A 17,391-nucleotide genomic window follows, 5' to 3' on the forward strand; every position below is an offset into this window, starting at 1 on the left:
TTTTGCCCCTCTCTCCCCGCCTTCATGTTACTACCTACATACTGTCTTCATGTTACTCTACATGCTAACTGCAGAGTAGCTAACAGCACGGATTCTGGGTGTTGTGAATTCTGCTGCTGCCGTGTGACACTAAGTGGGTTTTTAACTTCTCCACACTGTAATGTTTTCTGCAAAATGGGAAGAACAGAACCAAGTCCAAAGGGTCGTTTGGGGATGAACCAGCTTCATCTATTGAAAGTGGCTGGTACACTGCCAGTGCTACTTAAGCGTACGCGCTTACAGCCACCACCGCTTCTTCTGGGAATGCTATTTCACTGAATCCTGACTGTCAGCCTTACTGGGCCACCACTGTCTGGCTGGATGCCTCCCTGACCCTGACAGCAGGGAGGGTACCATGCCGGTAGCCATTGCACCTGCAAAGGGCCAAGTTCCAGACACCGCCCATCCCCGGAGCCTGCAGTACTAGCTCTCAGGAAGTGTCCTCACATGCTTGCTGAGCAAATAAGCAATTCTTTTGAATGGTGTTTTTCAGGCAAATAAAACAGACAAAGGAAATGGCAGATTCTCTGCCCCTAATGGCAAATGGCCTGCCTTGAGTGGAAGGCAAGGGGATTTCAGGTGGCGCACATGCATCAGTAACAACACAGAGGTGGTTGGTTGGAACATCATTCTCCTCCCATTTCTTTATCAATGTCCTTGATTCTTGTCAGGAAGATGACTTTGTTTGATGCTAGGCAGTTTTTACCTTTTTTTTTTTTCTTTCTTTCATTTGTTCTTTTTCTCCTTTATTCTAGGGAGGCCAAACATGAAGCTCAGAGGAGCTAACTATAATACAGTTTATTTTCAGGGTTATTATTTTTACAATTGATTATACAGCAAACCGGAGAAGGCAATGGTACCCCACTCCAGTACTGTTGCCTGGAAAATCCCACGGACGGAGGAGCCTGGAAGGCTGCAGTCCACGGGGTCACTGAGGGTCGGACATGACTGAGAGACTTCCCTTTCACTTTTCATTTTCATGCATTGGAGAAGGAAATGGCAACCCACTCCAGTGTTCTTGCCTGGAGAATCCCAGGGACGGGGGAGCCTTGGTGGGCTGCCGTCTATGGGGTCGCACAGAGTCGGACACGACTGAAGTGACTTAGCAGCAGCATACAGCAAACAGGACTAACTTTTAATTTGGGAAGCTGCATTTTAATATTTAATTTTCAAAAAGTCAGCTTACTGAAATAAAGATTAAATAAAAGCACAGATTATAAATTAATACAGTGCAAGCATGCAGATGGCATATAACGATGGTAACAGCTAAATTTATTAAGAAATTACTATATGCCAGATGTCATTCCACTTTATACATTTTTATCTAGTACTACATTACAAAATTTAAACAAATCAGACTATGAGATAGGAGAAAGTGTTCATTCTGTTTTGTAAATTAGTGAATGGAGGAGAGGATGAAGCGAACTGCCTAAATTCATCCAGTGAGTATGTGGCAGGGCCAAAATTTGAACTTGGACTATCTGGTTCCCACACATATATATTTAACTACTGTATGAAGTTTGGCCAGTGAGAGAAAGGAAGAAAGATCTCTGGGGGGCAGGCTGAGATAGGCAGCACACGTGATTTAAATAACCCTAATAACTGCACCATCTCTAATTGTCTGGGCCCAGTTACAATGGAAAGAGTCCAAATGTCTCAGTGGAGAGACTCATTTGGCTCTGATCCTTTCTGGAGATAAATTCTTATTCCTTTCATAACTCTAGGTCACCCATACTGATGTGGTAATAAGCCCTTGAGTTTATTTGAAGTAAGACTATAGATTGGCTGGAAGTTGCTTGGTGCTTTTGGGAAACACATGAATTATCATATAAAACCATGGCCACATTTAATCTAAATAGTATGGTTTATTATGAAGATGTTTGTTTGTCTGGAGTGCTACAGGAAAACATCACATATATTTGCCAGTTTTTACTGTTTATTTATGGAATTTCAAACCAATAACTAAGGCTGCCAGTCATCTGATGGGTACTGTTTTAACTCTCAGGCATTCAAAACTCATCATCTTACAAAGGTGTTGGAGCTCAGCTAGACTGATTCTTTTTTTTTTTTTCCAGAAGAGAAAATTGAAGTTCAGGAAGTAGACACAGCCTGCCTTGAGCCCCACAGAAAGTGACTGATCATGATCATCATTTACCTAAACAGCAAAACCACCTTTGCAGCCAATACTCACTAAATGCCTGCATGCGTGTGTGCGTGGCTGTGTGCTAAGTGGCTTCAGTTGTGTTCAACAACTTTTTGTGACCCCGTGGATGGTAGCCCGCCAGGCTCCCCTGTCCAAGGGATTCTCTAGGAAAGAATACTAGAATGGGTTGCCATTTCCTCCTCCAGGGGATCTTCCCAACCCAGGGATCGAACCCATGTCTCTTACATCTCCTGCATCAGCAGGCAGGTTCTTTACCACTAGTGCCACATGGGAAGCCCCACTAAGTGCCTAGTACAAGCCAAACACCACACTAGATCCTTTGACGGATTGCATTCTCACCCTCTCATGGTGAGCCCTGCTGCTACCCTGTTTTACAAATGAAGAGACTAAAACTCAGAGAAATGAAGTGAAATGCTTGCCTGTCACACCATTGTATGCTCTGAAGCCCAAATGCATATGCACGTCCTTGTCACATCCTGGAGCCTTCACTCTTGGCCATCACCCTGTCTGCTTCTCACCCCAATTACACTGGACGTCTCAGGCCGAAGCCGCCAGGACCTATCACTCACTTACAACGAGGCACCCAGTGGAGCATCCACACAATTGGATTTCTTTAATTTTCCCTTAGCAACAAATGTCCCTGATGAGAATAACTGACTTGGGTTCACAGTAATTATGTGCAGACAATCAGGAATGAATAGAGTTGCCATTTGAAAAGCTTTCCTCTTCTTTTGTCTCTGCGAATGCACCCTCATTCATAACCGGGTGCCAGCAAGCTCCATTCTCTTTGTGCAACTTCGCCAAAATGATACCTTTGTGATAATCAAGCAGAAATGGCCTTCCACAGTCCCCTTCATTAAGGAAATGAAGCAGATAAACAGTGTAATTATGGATTCCATTTTTAGCTAAACAAAGATGTATGTCTCAGCTCAGGGTCTTTATCCAGTGAGAGAAGGGTAAATTTAGAATGCAGAAACCTCGAAAGGCAATATTGTTATGGTGCTTGGAACTTTTCCCGGCTTATACTGGGTCTGAGATTCACATTCACATCTAACAAAGATTCAGATGATAGCAGCTCTGTGGGTGAAAGCATTCACCATCGGAATCAGTTTCTTTATCTATAAAATGGAAAAAGTCATAGCCATGCCCAGCAGAGGGCTGCAGGTCCGAATGAGACAATCAATCCACGTGAGGCAGCCTGCTCCACACAGGACTCACAGAGGGCCAGCTGCGTCTCCCGCCGCCCTCCAGCGGAGGTGGCCGGTTTTGGTTTACGGTTGAGCTTATTTTCTCCTAGCTGCCTTACTTAGGTACCTGGGAGAGGCTCAACGACACATTCCAGCAGTCCCCACCTCTCAGGTGTGTAAAAGGGATCTGAAGAGAACCCAGTGCTGGCACTCTGGAAGGGAAAAAGTGCTACATACAGGCACAGCACTTGCAGATGATTTAACCATCTGACAAGGCCTTTGTGCAGTCTGTCAGTGGAGTGAGACAGTTTGGAATTACCTATTAAGAGTTGTTTAAAAAGTTTCTAAGACAGAAAACACAGACCTGAAGCATTACATCATTTCTCTTAGCTAAAATTTTAGCTAAGCTGGAGGAGACAGAAGGGAGAAGAAAGGTGAAATTTCACAATGAGAACCTCCACGAGTTTCTGAGTGCAAAGATTGTGCCCCCCTTCATAATTCATCTCTCCTACCCTACACCCCTCAGTCTACATCAGGATTGCTCAATAGTGGCACTATGGACATTCTGAGTCAGATGATTCTTTGTTGTGAGGGGCTGTCCCATGTGTAATAGAGTGTTTTATGGGCATCTCTGACTTCTATTCACTGGATGCCAGTAGCTCTCTCCCATCCCCAGTTGTGACCAAAAATGTCTTGACATTGCAATGACCCCTGGGAGGCAAAATCACCCCTACGCTGAAAGTTACTGGTCTAAGCAGATATCCTAGTTCAGAGACTGGCACTCAGAAGTAACTCAACAACGAACTGTCCATGTCAAGGACCAGCACAGGAGTGAGGGCAGATGCCTGTAGCAGCAGGGAAGGGAAGCCGACCAAGGTAAGACTGGGGTTAGTGGCAAGGAAGGTTGGCACTCACCACAAAAGCCTGGTGGGCAGGGTGGGCAGGCCATGTGGATATGAATAGGAAAGAGAGGAACGCCAGAAAGTGAAGCACTGAAGACCACCAGCCTGCTGCCCCAGCACTGAGCACACTCCTCAGAAGGAGCCAGACATTTAAGCCAAAAGGGACACCAGCTCCCAAAACAGGAGCCCCACCGCCCACGCATGGTGACTTGCCCTGTGCCACACCTTGCGTGTGGGCTTTGCATCATGCATGGTTGAATCCATTGCTCACAGCCGTATCACATCTTATCTCTGTTGACAAGCAAGGAAACCAAAGCTCATAATGACCAAGCAACTTGTCCAGAACTGCACAGCCCGCAAGTGGCAGAGGAAGGCTGCCTGACTCAGAAGTCAGGTGCTTCGTCTCTAGGTGAAACAGGGCTCCAAGCATGACTGTGAAAGACTGAGATCTGTCCCAAGGCACTGGTGCCGCAGGAACAGCAGCCATCTGACCAACTACCATCCACTCGCTTGGCCTCCACTGATCATTTTCCTTCCTTTTCTCTCATTTAATTTCAGGTACCTTTTTTTCACCCCTAATAGTAAAAATCTGGACATGCTAGCCAAGTAAGAAAAGTGACTAGAAAAGAGATAACAAGTACCCATTAGGTAAGTTCCTTCCCATCTTCCTTTTTCAAACCATCTACAATTTTAAAAAAAGCAGGTTCATGTTATAGGTAAAATTTTCTTTGGGGTATCTGAGGGTCTTCTCTTCCTAATTCATATTTTGGTCCCTGTTTATTGACTCCCCAGTGCCCTGACTGCTGATCCGAGTTAATTCTACATCCTCCTTCTCCCCAGTCATTGGGGGTTTGGGGAGCATATACAATTTTGCATATTGTTTTTCTTGCTAAATATTACTAAGTTTTATAATTATTTCCTATGGCTTTCTGTGAATGGACTGTCATTTTTTGGTAACTGTAACTTTGTTTCCTATTTTCTGTTTCTGTTTTGTATATAGATTCATTTGTATTAATTTTAGATTCCACATATAAGTGATGTCATACAGTATTTGTCTTTCTCTGTCTTACTTTACTAAATATATTCTCTAGTTCCATCCATACTGCTGTAAATGGCAATATTTCATTCTTTATACAAGTCAACATCATCACCATTATCATAAATTAATTACAGCTACCTTTTTGAAGGCTTACTATATTCCAGTCCTACACTCAGTATACACCATGATTTAGCTTACCATTAAATACACACATACACACAAACAATAAATAAGAGATAAATATTATTTATTTATTATTTTCTTTATTTAGCTTACTGTGGAGAAACTGAGCCTTGAAGAGATCAGCTAACTTGACAAAGGCCAATCTCAGAGCCAGAACTTATATCCATATTAAACTAACTCTAAACTCAGGCCTCTAATAGTTTCTACTAGTTACTGATCGAATCATTGATGGCTTTTTCAGCAATGAAAATAATATGATCAGATTTATATTTTATGAAAGGTAATAGTAAAAAGGTAATGATTGTTCATTCATTCAGCCTGAGAAAGGTGATGCGTCTATGACCTTTAGATTTCAGCACTGCCCACTAGCTTCTGAAGAATTCACTTGTGCAGTGTATGACCTCAAAGCCTTAGTTAAGAAAACAGGTCAAAGTGTACATTCAACATGAGCTGTGGACTTTCTGTCAGCCTGAACGGCACTGCCCTCAGCACAAAAGATGCCTTCTGCTAACAGAAAGGAGAAATCACCACTTTGTCCTGGGTAGTCGTATGCGAGCACATCCCTGGTAAAAAGTAGCTGGTGGATCCCGGGCTCATCACTCTGAACAAGGAAAACGAAGACAGCTGCTCCTTACCTTTAGCTGTCATATCTGAGTGCCACCAACTGCAAAGGTTAAATTCCACCAGAAACCTAAGCAGGGAATGGAAAAGCCAGGGTTACTTGGTTACCCACACCCTGAATGGAAGAGTGACATTCTGTGTTATTCAACATCACTCACCTCATTTGAAAGAATAACATCATCTGATATCTGGATATATCAACATGGTTCATTCAGTTACCACTGAATTTTCACTAGGTTTTGTCTTACTTGTAAAAGACTGTTTTATCACCATTGCCAGCCAAACCCTGAAATCAGGTTCACTTAAGACTCAGGGATTCATTTGAGAAATATCATGCTTTATAGGGAAAACTTTTTTTCTTATTATAGTCTGAGTCCACAGTAAAAAGTCCACATTCAAAGGGCTTCTCCTACCTTGGTTCAGAAATACAAACGGAATAGTCTCTACTTAGACTATGATCTGTAGTATAAAGGATACTTTCAAAATTTACACTGTCACACATGTATTTGAGTGTGTGTGTGTGTGCGTGTGTGTGTGTGTGTGTAGGGCAAGGTGGTGAGGACAATTGGAATAAACTCCTTTTTAGGAAATTATGTCCCAATGCAACTTCACAAAAATCATAATTTCTCAATTGCTAGTAAAGAATGCCAATGAAAGTGAAAGTTGCTCAGTCGTGTCTGACTCTTTACAATACCATTGACTACATAGTCCATTGAATTCTTCATGGCAGAATACTGGAGTGGGTTGCCATTTCCTTCTCCAGGGGATCTTCCCAACCCAGGGATCAAACCCAGGTCTCCCACATTGTAGACAGATTCTTTACCAGCTGAGCTACCAGGTAAAACCAAATGGAAGGAAATAGATCAAAATCTAGTCGTTTCCTTCTCAGGCTCATGGCTGCTATCACTCGCAGCTCACAATGAAAATCCCACTATTACCTGTATTTTCTGTCTCTTATATACACAAAGAACTTACTCTCCATGTGAAGTTATACTTAATATAGGTTACATTAAAGCAATAAATAAGACATTGTCCGTTCGTGAAATAACAAGAAATCTGCCTTAAACACACAGAACTAGAAGTTTAATGGGAAAATAAGAATGAGAGTCTGGTGCAGCTTGAATGATCTGGTTTCCATGCTGGTCCATGGAATTCCTTCCTTCTGTGTGACACAGTGTTTCTGTAATGTGTCCAATATCTCATCTGGAAGTCAAGCCTTTCATCTTTGTGCCATTTCAAGTTTGACCTAAGTCACAGATGCATCCAGCAGGACTGTAATTTGACAAGGTAAACAATTAAATCACACCTGAGAAAGCCCCTGACCCATGACTGCACAGGCCCCCACGCCTGCACATGCCAAGACATCCAAAGCAGCACGGTGGACAGCCCTGGCAATTTGTTCTTCTGACCACAGCCCACCCAGGCTGCATTAAAAACAGCCAGACGTCGATGTTAAATTTAACAGTAACCACAATAAATAAATTTGGTTTGTGTACTGCAAGCTGTTAGTCTGCTAAACAGTGACATAAGGGCATAAGCAGTGACCACGATTCACCTATTAAAAGATGATCTTTTGGACTCTACGTTCAATATTTCGAGATGTTCAGTGAGTTTATCACAGAGTGTGAGGAATCATCTAATGGTTATTGGAAGCATGAAGCACAATCTCTCAATTCACTTTAGAACACAGAAAAGTAATGCTTTTTTAAAAACGCAGCAAATTGTACTTACAAGACAAGTTCTGTCATTATCCATTTCACTGCAGCAAGGAAGGCATTATAAGGCTGCAGAGAAGAATTCGGTTCATTAAAAACAATGTATCACACACAAAATTTGTAGTTTAACCTAAGGCTTTACATAAAGACAATGTTATTCTTCTAGAGAGATTCATATCATGTCAAAAAACAGTGAAGTTCTCCCTTAAAGACGAAATGGTTGGATACTATATCCCAAAACTAACATTTTAAAACTTTGAACTCCCCTGTGGTAAGATGTGATTTACAAGTCAAATAAACATGATCTAATACAGGGGTTATCTCTGGGAGGAAAAAGGAAGTTCAGCAAACGATGCTTAAACCTTTACCCTCTGGGGGCTAATATTTCGCAGCCTAATGCTGAGCGGCAGGAATCATATAACTAATTTCAAATGGTAATTCTCAGGGCTGCCTTTTGGAAAGGTGATTCCCTGTTCTCCATCACTGTATGTCATTCATTGAAATAAGCAAAAATTGCACATACTTGATTTTAATGCTGCCCATGAATTATGTAGGATTTAAGCTGCCTTTTCTCACACTCACATATTCGGACTTGAAAAAAAATGATAACCATATAAACATGTGATTTTATCCTTGCAGAAAATCCCCTTCACTCTATAAAAGAAGGCATTGACAGGCTAATCTTTATTTCAGAATATTTTAATTAAAAAAAGCAGTGGGATTGTTTACCCTGTGATATTTCCTATGTGGATAATTCAATTTCCTGAATTCTGGAAAATACCAGGTCTCCCCCTCAGTCAGTTCTTTGTACCTAGGTATGCCAGATATGTGAGCGGTGGGTGGACTTGAGAGACAAGCAATGACACTGGCAAAGCCCGGGCCCCAAGCTGCAGGTCCAGAAAAGCCTCAGAACCTTTTGTGGTTCCCTTTAGGTAGCAGGGAAATGAAATGCCTAATCCTGGTTTCTGATGTGATGGCTGCTTAATCCTACCTTCAAAGCATTTTGCTGATAAGGACTAGAACTAGGAATGGGAGGATTATCCAGTTTCAAATAAAACAAGAACAAATTTATATACCCCTGAACATTTTTAAAAACATCCCTACTCAAGCCAATAAGCAAATGCACAGAACAACAGTCCGTGGGGGTTACTCCCAGCCCACCCAGATGGCAGACTGAATCTCTGACTCTGACTGCGTGTGTCTTCATCACTCCCTGAACCACAGGGCTTTCAGGATTAGGGTCATCTAAGGATGTGAATTATTAACTATTTCCTAAAACCAAATGCAGCCATGCAGTCCTGTGGTTCTGCCATTACACTTCTTATGGCTTGAAAAATAACCATCTCTCTTTCAGACCATAGGACAGTTCTGGATCTTTGTACCCACTGGGATGGGTAGTGACATTTCAGTGTGGGAGGAGAGAATTAATAGAGGGATTAAGGATGTTTTGGAAGTGAGGAAGGGGAGGCACAGGGGCAGGATACTCAAGGATTCTCTGTCAGATGCTGGCTCAATGCAGGATAAACAAAGGGATTATATAAATATGGGATTAAAATTTTAAATGCACATTAACATTCAGAAGGGCAAAGCCATTGAGCTTTTAAGCCTAATGATAAAAACATATCTTGGGAACATTTTAAGTCTGGAAATACTTATGCTAAGGTTAGGGAAACTGGGTTAGGAAATATGTGTTGATTCTCATTCTAAAAAGTGGTATTTTTCAAATCGTCCCATTTTTAGTTCCAAGTTGCCTCTCAGAAATGTCCCAGCTCAGAATCATTTCTTGCTCCTTTAGTCTAGGAGAACCGTGTTAAATATTTGGTTTTTAAATAATCCCCTTGCAAGATCTTACATCTGCAAATGAGAAGGTGTGTATTTATATTTTAAAACCAAAATGGTTCTTAAATTTTGTGTTTCAAACCAAATTTTAGGTTGATTTTTGGAATTTACAAAATGATAACATGTAAGGGTTATACTTACACCTATATGCCAGACTATGTAGAAGTATCTGTGTCTGCTTTTTCTGTGTTTTCAAGTTATTGGTGGCCAAGCTTACATTGCTTGCACATTGCAAATTATATTTTTAAACCAAGGGTAAATTTTAAGTTAATTTCTGGTGATCCGAAAGCCAGTTCCTAATGATACAAAGTTATGTTGATGGATCCTCAACTGTGACACCATGGATGGATCAGCTCCAGGGAAAATAATGTTAAAAGCAGCAACACAATTAGAGTGGAGAATCTGATCAAAATGTGAATTTGTTCACAGGCTAGCAGCTCTATTATAACCAAAAAGAAGGTTTCTATTGAACCAAACCAAAGTGTCTTTTATTTGAGAATAAGGAATGACAAAACTTCTCCCCTTTTCTACCCATCCAAAGGGGGGTTGCTGCATTAATCCATCAAAGGCTTCAGGTCTGTTTGTCATTCTGGAAATCACCAGATTTGGATTTAACAGAAATAACTTTTCTTAATCGATGAAATCAGGAAACACATTTAAATATTCATTATTTTGAAACAGATAAACTTGATGGGTCCAAGGAAAACTATATGCACACACAGAGACAGGAAAAAACACACAGCTGTCTTCTGAGTGACTGTACTGTACTTACATCCAGAAGACCGTGGGCGCCGTCACTGCTCTCCTTGTTGGCCCTGCACATGGCTTGATAGTCATAAAGGGTAATTCTATAGAAGAGAAGGGAAAGGAGCTTCACTAAATTGGAAGACGTGAGAACCACATGGTGCTGCGGACCAACCAGCAGGTGAAGAGTCACTAACCACCAGCCAGGGCAACAGTGAGAAACGCAAATCAAGGCAGGCCTAACAAGGGTGTTGTTTCCCAGACGGCTCAGTGGTAAGGAATCCATCTGCCGATACAGGAGACGTGGGTTTGATCCCTGGGTTGGGAAGATCCCTTGGAGAAGGAAATAACAACCCACTCCAGTATTCTTGCCTGGAGAATCCCACGGAAAGAGGAGCCTGGTGGGCTACAGTCTACGGGGTCACAAAAGAGTTGGACACGACTTAGTGACTACACAACAAGAGTGACAAGCACGGGACACAGCAAAGTCCAGGGCTACAGACACAGTCATGTCACACTTGGAACTTAAAGACCAAGAGAACAACGGTGATTAGCGGGATGGAAAAGGGGAGCAGAACCCTCCTCCCCAAAAAGCATGATAAAATAGTTATTTGGGCTTGAACAAGGATGACTTGCATGGACAAGGATACGCCAAAGGAATACGCTGTTTTAAACTGAATCCTGGGCCTCTGCTGGAACCCACATGGACTGTCTCCAAGGTTGAGAAGAGCTGGGAAGGGTCACTTTGGCTTAAGAAATGGCAGGATCCACTGTCTCGTTTAGGCACTAAGAAATAGGCTCAGACCAAGAGAAGGCCAGCTCCTTGACTGTTGAAAACCAGCTGACTCCTTGGTTGGAACCCCGCCCCTCCCTTTCATTCCCATAGTAGTGAGTATACCCTTACTTTTGAAAACAGTACAGTTTATGAAACAAGAAAATGGATGTTTTTTCCTGCCTTGGTGATAAAAATATAGCTCTTATTCCAGTTATGACCTTTATTCAGTTGCAATGATATTTTACTTTCAATTTTTTTCCAGACATTTTATTTTCTTATTAACACCTTTACAAAGTAAAAAGAATGGCAATTCCAGTAGCCAGTTACGAGCTTTAAGATGCAGCAAATACTTCATCCCACACAGGCGTTTCATCCCTCCCCCAGTTCCTCTTCCCACTATTCCTGGCATCCCAAAGGAGACACACTTAAAGTCCAACCTGAGTTATGTAACAGGTGCCAGATGACACGTTAACATTGTAATACATGAACTTCTAAATAACTGGAAGGAATTCTCCCTCCAGGAATCCCTTTCTGAAATCAGGCAGTGCTTAATGTGAAGCATACTTAATGTTGGGCTGGGAACGTATGCTAGAATAAAAGTTCCATACTACAGGACTGGAGTTGGATCTGTTTCACACCTAGCACAGCACCCAGCATGGAGAAGGTATTAATATTCTGACTTAAAAGGTAGAATGCATGAATGATCATCTGATTGCCTGAATCTTGAATAGTTGATGACGCAACTGAGATTGAAGAGATCAACTGCAAAATGTGATGTGAAGGCTTCCTGCTTTAGAAATAAATTAGAGAGATTACACACCCAGATTAACCAAAGAGCACCTATGCGCACCCAGAAAAAAATTGGCCACTCTGACCACAGTGAGATGGAAACCAGTTCCTGACAAGCACCACACAGGCATCCATAGGCGGCAGAGCCAAAGTGGGTACCTGTGCTGCACAATCTCCTGGCAAGTCCTCCAAAGCCCCTTCCTCTTCAGGACATTTTTAGTCTTGCTGACTGTCCCCTGACTTTTTCCCTCTCAGCAGATGCAAGCAGAATCAGTGTATATTGAGAAAGAAATGAAGCCCATGAACCATCCAAGCATCTGGCCTGGGGAACTCCCTGAATAAACTTCTCACAGAAATACTCATCAGCCACAGAATAAACCATAGGCCACAATGCTGCTGCTGCTGCTAAGTCGCTTCAGTCGTGTCCAACTCTGTGTGACCGCATAGATGGCAGCCCATCAGGCTCCCCCGACCCTGGGATTCTCTAGGCAAGAACACTGGAGTGGGTTGCCATTTCCTTCTCCAATGCATGAAAGTGAAAAGTGAAAGTGAAGTCGCTCAGTCGTATCCGACTCTTGGCGACCCCATGGACTGCAGCCTACCAGGCTCCTCCGTCCATGGGATTTTCCAGGCAAGAGTACTGGAGTGGGGTGCCATTGCCTTCTCCGATAGGCCACAATGGACAATGCTAATTGGCCCCTGACTGGCCCACCATGCCAGTCTGCATCCTCAACAGGGGATTTCTGCCGGTGACCCTGGAAGGGTTTTCTAGGATTTGACCAGAACTATTATTAGCTTTATCCTTTTCCTACTACCCAACTCTGTCTCTGCAGCTGGAATCTGGATCCGAGCTGGTGAAAGGCAGCATGGGTTGAGTGGAACATGGCTGTGCTTGGTGTCTTACAGACATGGATGAAGTATGGCCTTGGCTTAAAAGTTCGGTTCTGCCGTTTATCCAGGGTGCAGTCATAGCAGGTTGCTCACCTTCTTCTGAGGCTTTATTTTCTCACTTATAAATAAACTTCCAGAGATGCTCTGAGTTTAAATAATCAGGCATGTGGAAGGATACTGAAATACACCATGCATCAATGCTAGTCTCATTATGAGTCTTACAACAGAAGGCCTGATTATGTTTTGCTGGATTTTAGACTCTTCAGTTCAGTTCAGTTCAGTAGCTCAGTCGTGTCTGACTCTTTGCAACCCCATGAATTGCAGCACGCCAGGCCTCCCTGTCCATCACCAACTCCCGGAGTTCACTCAGACTCACATCCATTGAGTCGGTGATGCCATCCAGCCATCTCATCCTCTGTCATCCCCTTCTCCTCCTGCCCCCAATCCCTCCCAGCATCAGAGTCTTTTCCAATAAGTCAACTCTTCGCATGAGGTGGCCAAAGTACTGGAGTTTCAGCTTTAGCCTCATTCCTTCCAAAGAAATCCCAGGGCTGATCTCCTTTAAAATGGACTGGTTGGATCTCCTTGCAGTCCAAGGGACTCTCAAGAGTCTTCTCCTACACCACAGTTCAAAAGCATCAATTCTTCAGCACTCAGCTTTCTTCACAGTCCAACTCTCACATCCATACATGACCACTGGAAAAACCATAGCCTTGACTAGACAGACCTTTGTTGGCAAAGTAATGTCTCTGCTTTTGAATATCCTATCTAGGTTGGTCATAACTTTTCTTCCAAGGAGTAAGCGTCTTTTAATTTCATGGCTGCAGTCACCATCTGCAGTGATTTTGGAGCCCAAAAAAACTTAATGATTAACAATCTACCTTTGAAGCCAGTGACCTAAGCTCAAATCATCTCATCTACATATTACAATGATGTTTTAATTTAACCCTCATTGTGCTTCAGTTTTCTCATCTGTAAAATAGTGAGAGCAATGGCTTCCTTATAGGGCGGTCATCAGGATTAAATGAGGTTATACACACGCACTGCCTTTAGCACAGTGCCTAGTACAGAGGAGGCATTCAGCAGAAGGCAGGGCTGCAGCTGCTGTTGTAATTTATTAGTCTGGTTTTCATTGCCATTATTAATTAATGGGGGTGGTGTTAAACGCATTGGGAATTGACTCAGGCTTTATCCAGCTGGCTGGATAGGCCTCCTGGTTTTCTTAGCTCATTGGCATGTATGATGCAGTGTAAAATTCACACATGTTACTGCAGTAACAGACACCTTCAGAAGCCATGCAAGGGTTATCAAGGGATCATGTGGTAGCTTCTGTCCATGAGCTTTATAGCTGGAGACCAGGGTAACAATAGCTGATGTTTACTGAAGTCTGTTTAGCAACTGTCAGCAAGGTACTCTTCTAAGGATGTCCCTGCGAGAGTCTAATCATCCCCATTTCACAGAGGGGCAAACCAAGTCTCAGCCAGCCTAAAAATGTGTCCAAGGTCACATACCTAACAGGTACAGAGCCAGAATTATATGGGGACCACACTGAATCCACTTCTCTCTGCCTTCTGCTCAGCAGCAGGTTCTGACAGGTCCTAGGAAATGCTTAGAATTTAGCCCTGTGCCCCACTCCAGAGTCTTACTGGAATGTCACAGGAAAAGCTACCCAAGATAAAGTCTCATAATCAATATCCAGAATCAACTTTCATCCCAAGTTGAGGGGCTGTTATGGGGTCACCAGGCTAGGCTGGACCAACTGCCCGGGCTAGTGAGACCCCTTTTCCCTGGTAACTGCCCTGACAGGCAGATGGTTGGAAACTCAGGACTCTACTGGAATCATTTTCAAAGGCTCCAGTTTACAAGTTGGGGTCAAACTCAACTGCTCTGGGGGCAGCCTCTGGGTCAGGGTCCCTGCCTTTCATTTCATAAGGAAGCTTTCCTGATCTGATTACCATGGAGGAGGTTACAAAATAAACCTGCTCTGTCTTCTCCACACTTAAGACAGCTTTAACTAGATGTTGCAGAGAGACTTCCAGATTGTGTGATTTTGTTACTGTTTTAAATAACTCCATTTTGTGGCTACCTGTATCCTGTTCGGCTGATTATAGTTAAAGAACGTGATAACGGCCTGCTTTCATTTGGCTCTAAAATAAGCCCTGAGCGTCCTGCCCAGCCCAAGATTGGCGCTGCACTGCTGCACTCAGCAGCAAGGGTTTATTCTCATTACAGATAACATGCCTTAATCTCCATGACATCACCACCAGGCCACAGCAACCGCGGGCTGCTAGGGAGACCTTATCATTAGCATCTCTGTGCTCCCCAGACGGGTCTCTTTGAAACTTTGCCGGAAGGCAGATACAGTCTCTGAGGAAGAAACTCAAAGCAACGCAAACCAAGCATGGGCAACCCTATGTGTCCTATACTGGGTGCCTGGCTCGCAACATTAGGATTTACTTAAAGCCGTTTTCCTGATTCTGCTCTTTTCCAACAAGACAAAAATTATGACCAAGAACACGATTTCTTCTAAAAAAACAAGGCTGAATTTCAAAGACATGAGTGCAGCTAATTTAAGGTCATTACTAATGGTGGACACCAGCATTTATTAAACACCTACTATGTGACCGTGACGCCAGGCACTTTACCTGCAATGACTCTAACTCACTTTGGCTAAAAATCTGCCCCCAACCCAGTCTTGAAACAGCTTAATGTTTGCAAATATGGCCCTAAAACCATAAGGACCCACTGAGGGTCATATTTAAACAATTTTCAATCAAAAAGTAGGAAAAACCAAGTGACTCACTAGGGCAGCATGTAAAAAATATGTATTCTTTGTTGGGCTATAAAATGTGTTCTCTGGAGCAATTTTCAACTTCCAAGTGTCAGGGGAATAGAGCAGGAACATAGGAAATTCTAAACAAAGGGACTGTCACCAGGAAGCCTTACTCTTTCTTACACCTGAACAGCCAGGAGAGGGAAAGCCCCATCTGTTGATCTGAATGCTAATATAAGATCCAAAAGGAGCTTTTCCTTCTTTCTTTTCTGCCTAGGTGGCCAACTCATCCCATAGCCTCTTCTTATAGAGACTGTACTATTCTTTAAGATCAACAGAGCACATCTAACACAGCAGAGGTGGTGAGTTGAAGCTGCCTTTGAACCCTCTGATGGAAAATCACTAAAACCTACCTAGTTAATGAGCACGCATCATCAGAAGAGAATAAGTGCCCCAAGGCTGCACCAGCCAGAAGCCCAGTGCACCAGGTATCCGGGCCCCTCGGGGTCGAGTACAGAGCCCTGAGGGTGAGCCTCACTCTTTTATAGATTAAGCAGAGGGTTGATCAGCCTCAAGTGCTTTTCATCAACTGGTGCTGAGACTACAAAAAGAAACAAAGTCACAGACACTGGTCACATCAGCATCTCACCCAGGTAATAAAAGCACTAACAATAAGAAATAATCAATTACTTTGTGCCATCCAAGTGTTATCTCGGATGTTGGGGCATGGAGAGGAAACTAACGCTCGAGAGTGAAGTCCCTGTGGCTCTGGGAAGCAGCCACAGCTGCTTCAATCCTGGGCACAGGATTGCCCTGTGCCTAGTAGGTCCACCTAGCCAGTTGCTTGTTTGCTCATTCAACTGGCCCATGAAAATTAGCCTTCCCTGAAACTGAAGGGGGAAAATGCAATCATGATTAATCCCGTGTAGAAAAGGTAAAATTTCTTTTGTTTCTTTGAGTAAGAAATAGAAGGAAATAGTTGAATTCTGCTTGTGGAATGAGTAAACGCCAAGCCCGTTTGAGGCAGGAAACCTGGATTCTAGAGGAGCACCCTTGGGCCCAGCCAGGTTCCTGGAGCCGTGTGCACATCTCCCAGCAAGGGCACCACGGTACCGCCTGGGCCGTTCTTGGCACGCCGCGGGGCACATGACCGAGGCTCAGGATGTCAGAACCTAAGGATACTGGTGTTGCCAGTGTCCTTGATATTAGTCAAACCCAACATGTGTTATTGAATGCTCCTGCTTTCATTGCCTGGGGTCAGACACCATGGACAGATGTGCTACATGGTGGCTATGACCACGTGTGTTTAGGACTGCACTGGGCATGTGGGATATGGAGAAAACTAGGAGTCAGGAATACAGCTTCATCTCTGGAAGGGCTTCAGAGTGAATATCACAGGAAGTAGGATTCAATATTTAGAGGACTTCCGTACTCTTTAACCCTTTGATATTCTGGAACTTACTATTATTTCTAGTACAACCAAATAACCAATACATTCTATTCCAACTCTGAAAGACTTCTTTTACTTTCTCTTGAAACAAAACAAGCAGGAAGATGAACAAATATCTTTCCAGAAAATACTTTAGTTTTCTCCAACTATGGGAACAGATGAGTGATGAATAGGAAAACATGGCCTGGAATTTCAGAGACAAGAGTTCAAATTCCATCTCCCAACTCACAACTTTGAGCTGACTGTGGCTCAGATCATGAACTCCTTATTGCAAAATCCA

The 17,391-nt window shown here is 43.1% G+C and overlaps 1 protein-coding gene across 2 annotated transcripts in view; it reads right to left on the reverse strand.

Moving 5' to 3' along the window:
• CACNA2D3 (calcium voltage-gated channel auxiliary subunit alpha2delta 3) overlaps nt 1–17,391 on the reverse strand; it is a 900,680-nt gene that overhangs the window by 52,665 nt on the left and 830,624 nt on the right. For both annotated transcript variants that reach the window (XM_086367461.1, XM_086367460.1), the window contains 3 exons: nt 10,462–10,537; nt 7,867–7,919; nt 6,150–6,205 (listed from right to left, as the gene is read on the reverse strand). In XM_086367461.1, coding sequence (XP_086223587.1) covers nt 6,150–6,205; nt 7,867–7,919; nt 10,462–10,537 — 185 coding nt within the window. The remainder of the gene's footprint in view (nt 1–6,149; nt 6,206–7,866; nt 7,920–10,461; nt 10,538–17,391) is intronic.

Source organism: Bos grunniens, chromosome 22 (genome assembly GCF_055505025.1).
Source record: "Bos grunniens cultivar Pamir isolate PY7600 chromosome 22, Bosgru_T2T1.0, whole genome shotgun sequence".
Classification (NCBI taxonomy): domain Eukaryota; kingdom Metazoa; phylum Chordata; class Mammalia; order Artiodactyla; family Bovidae; genus Bos; species Bos grunniens.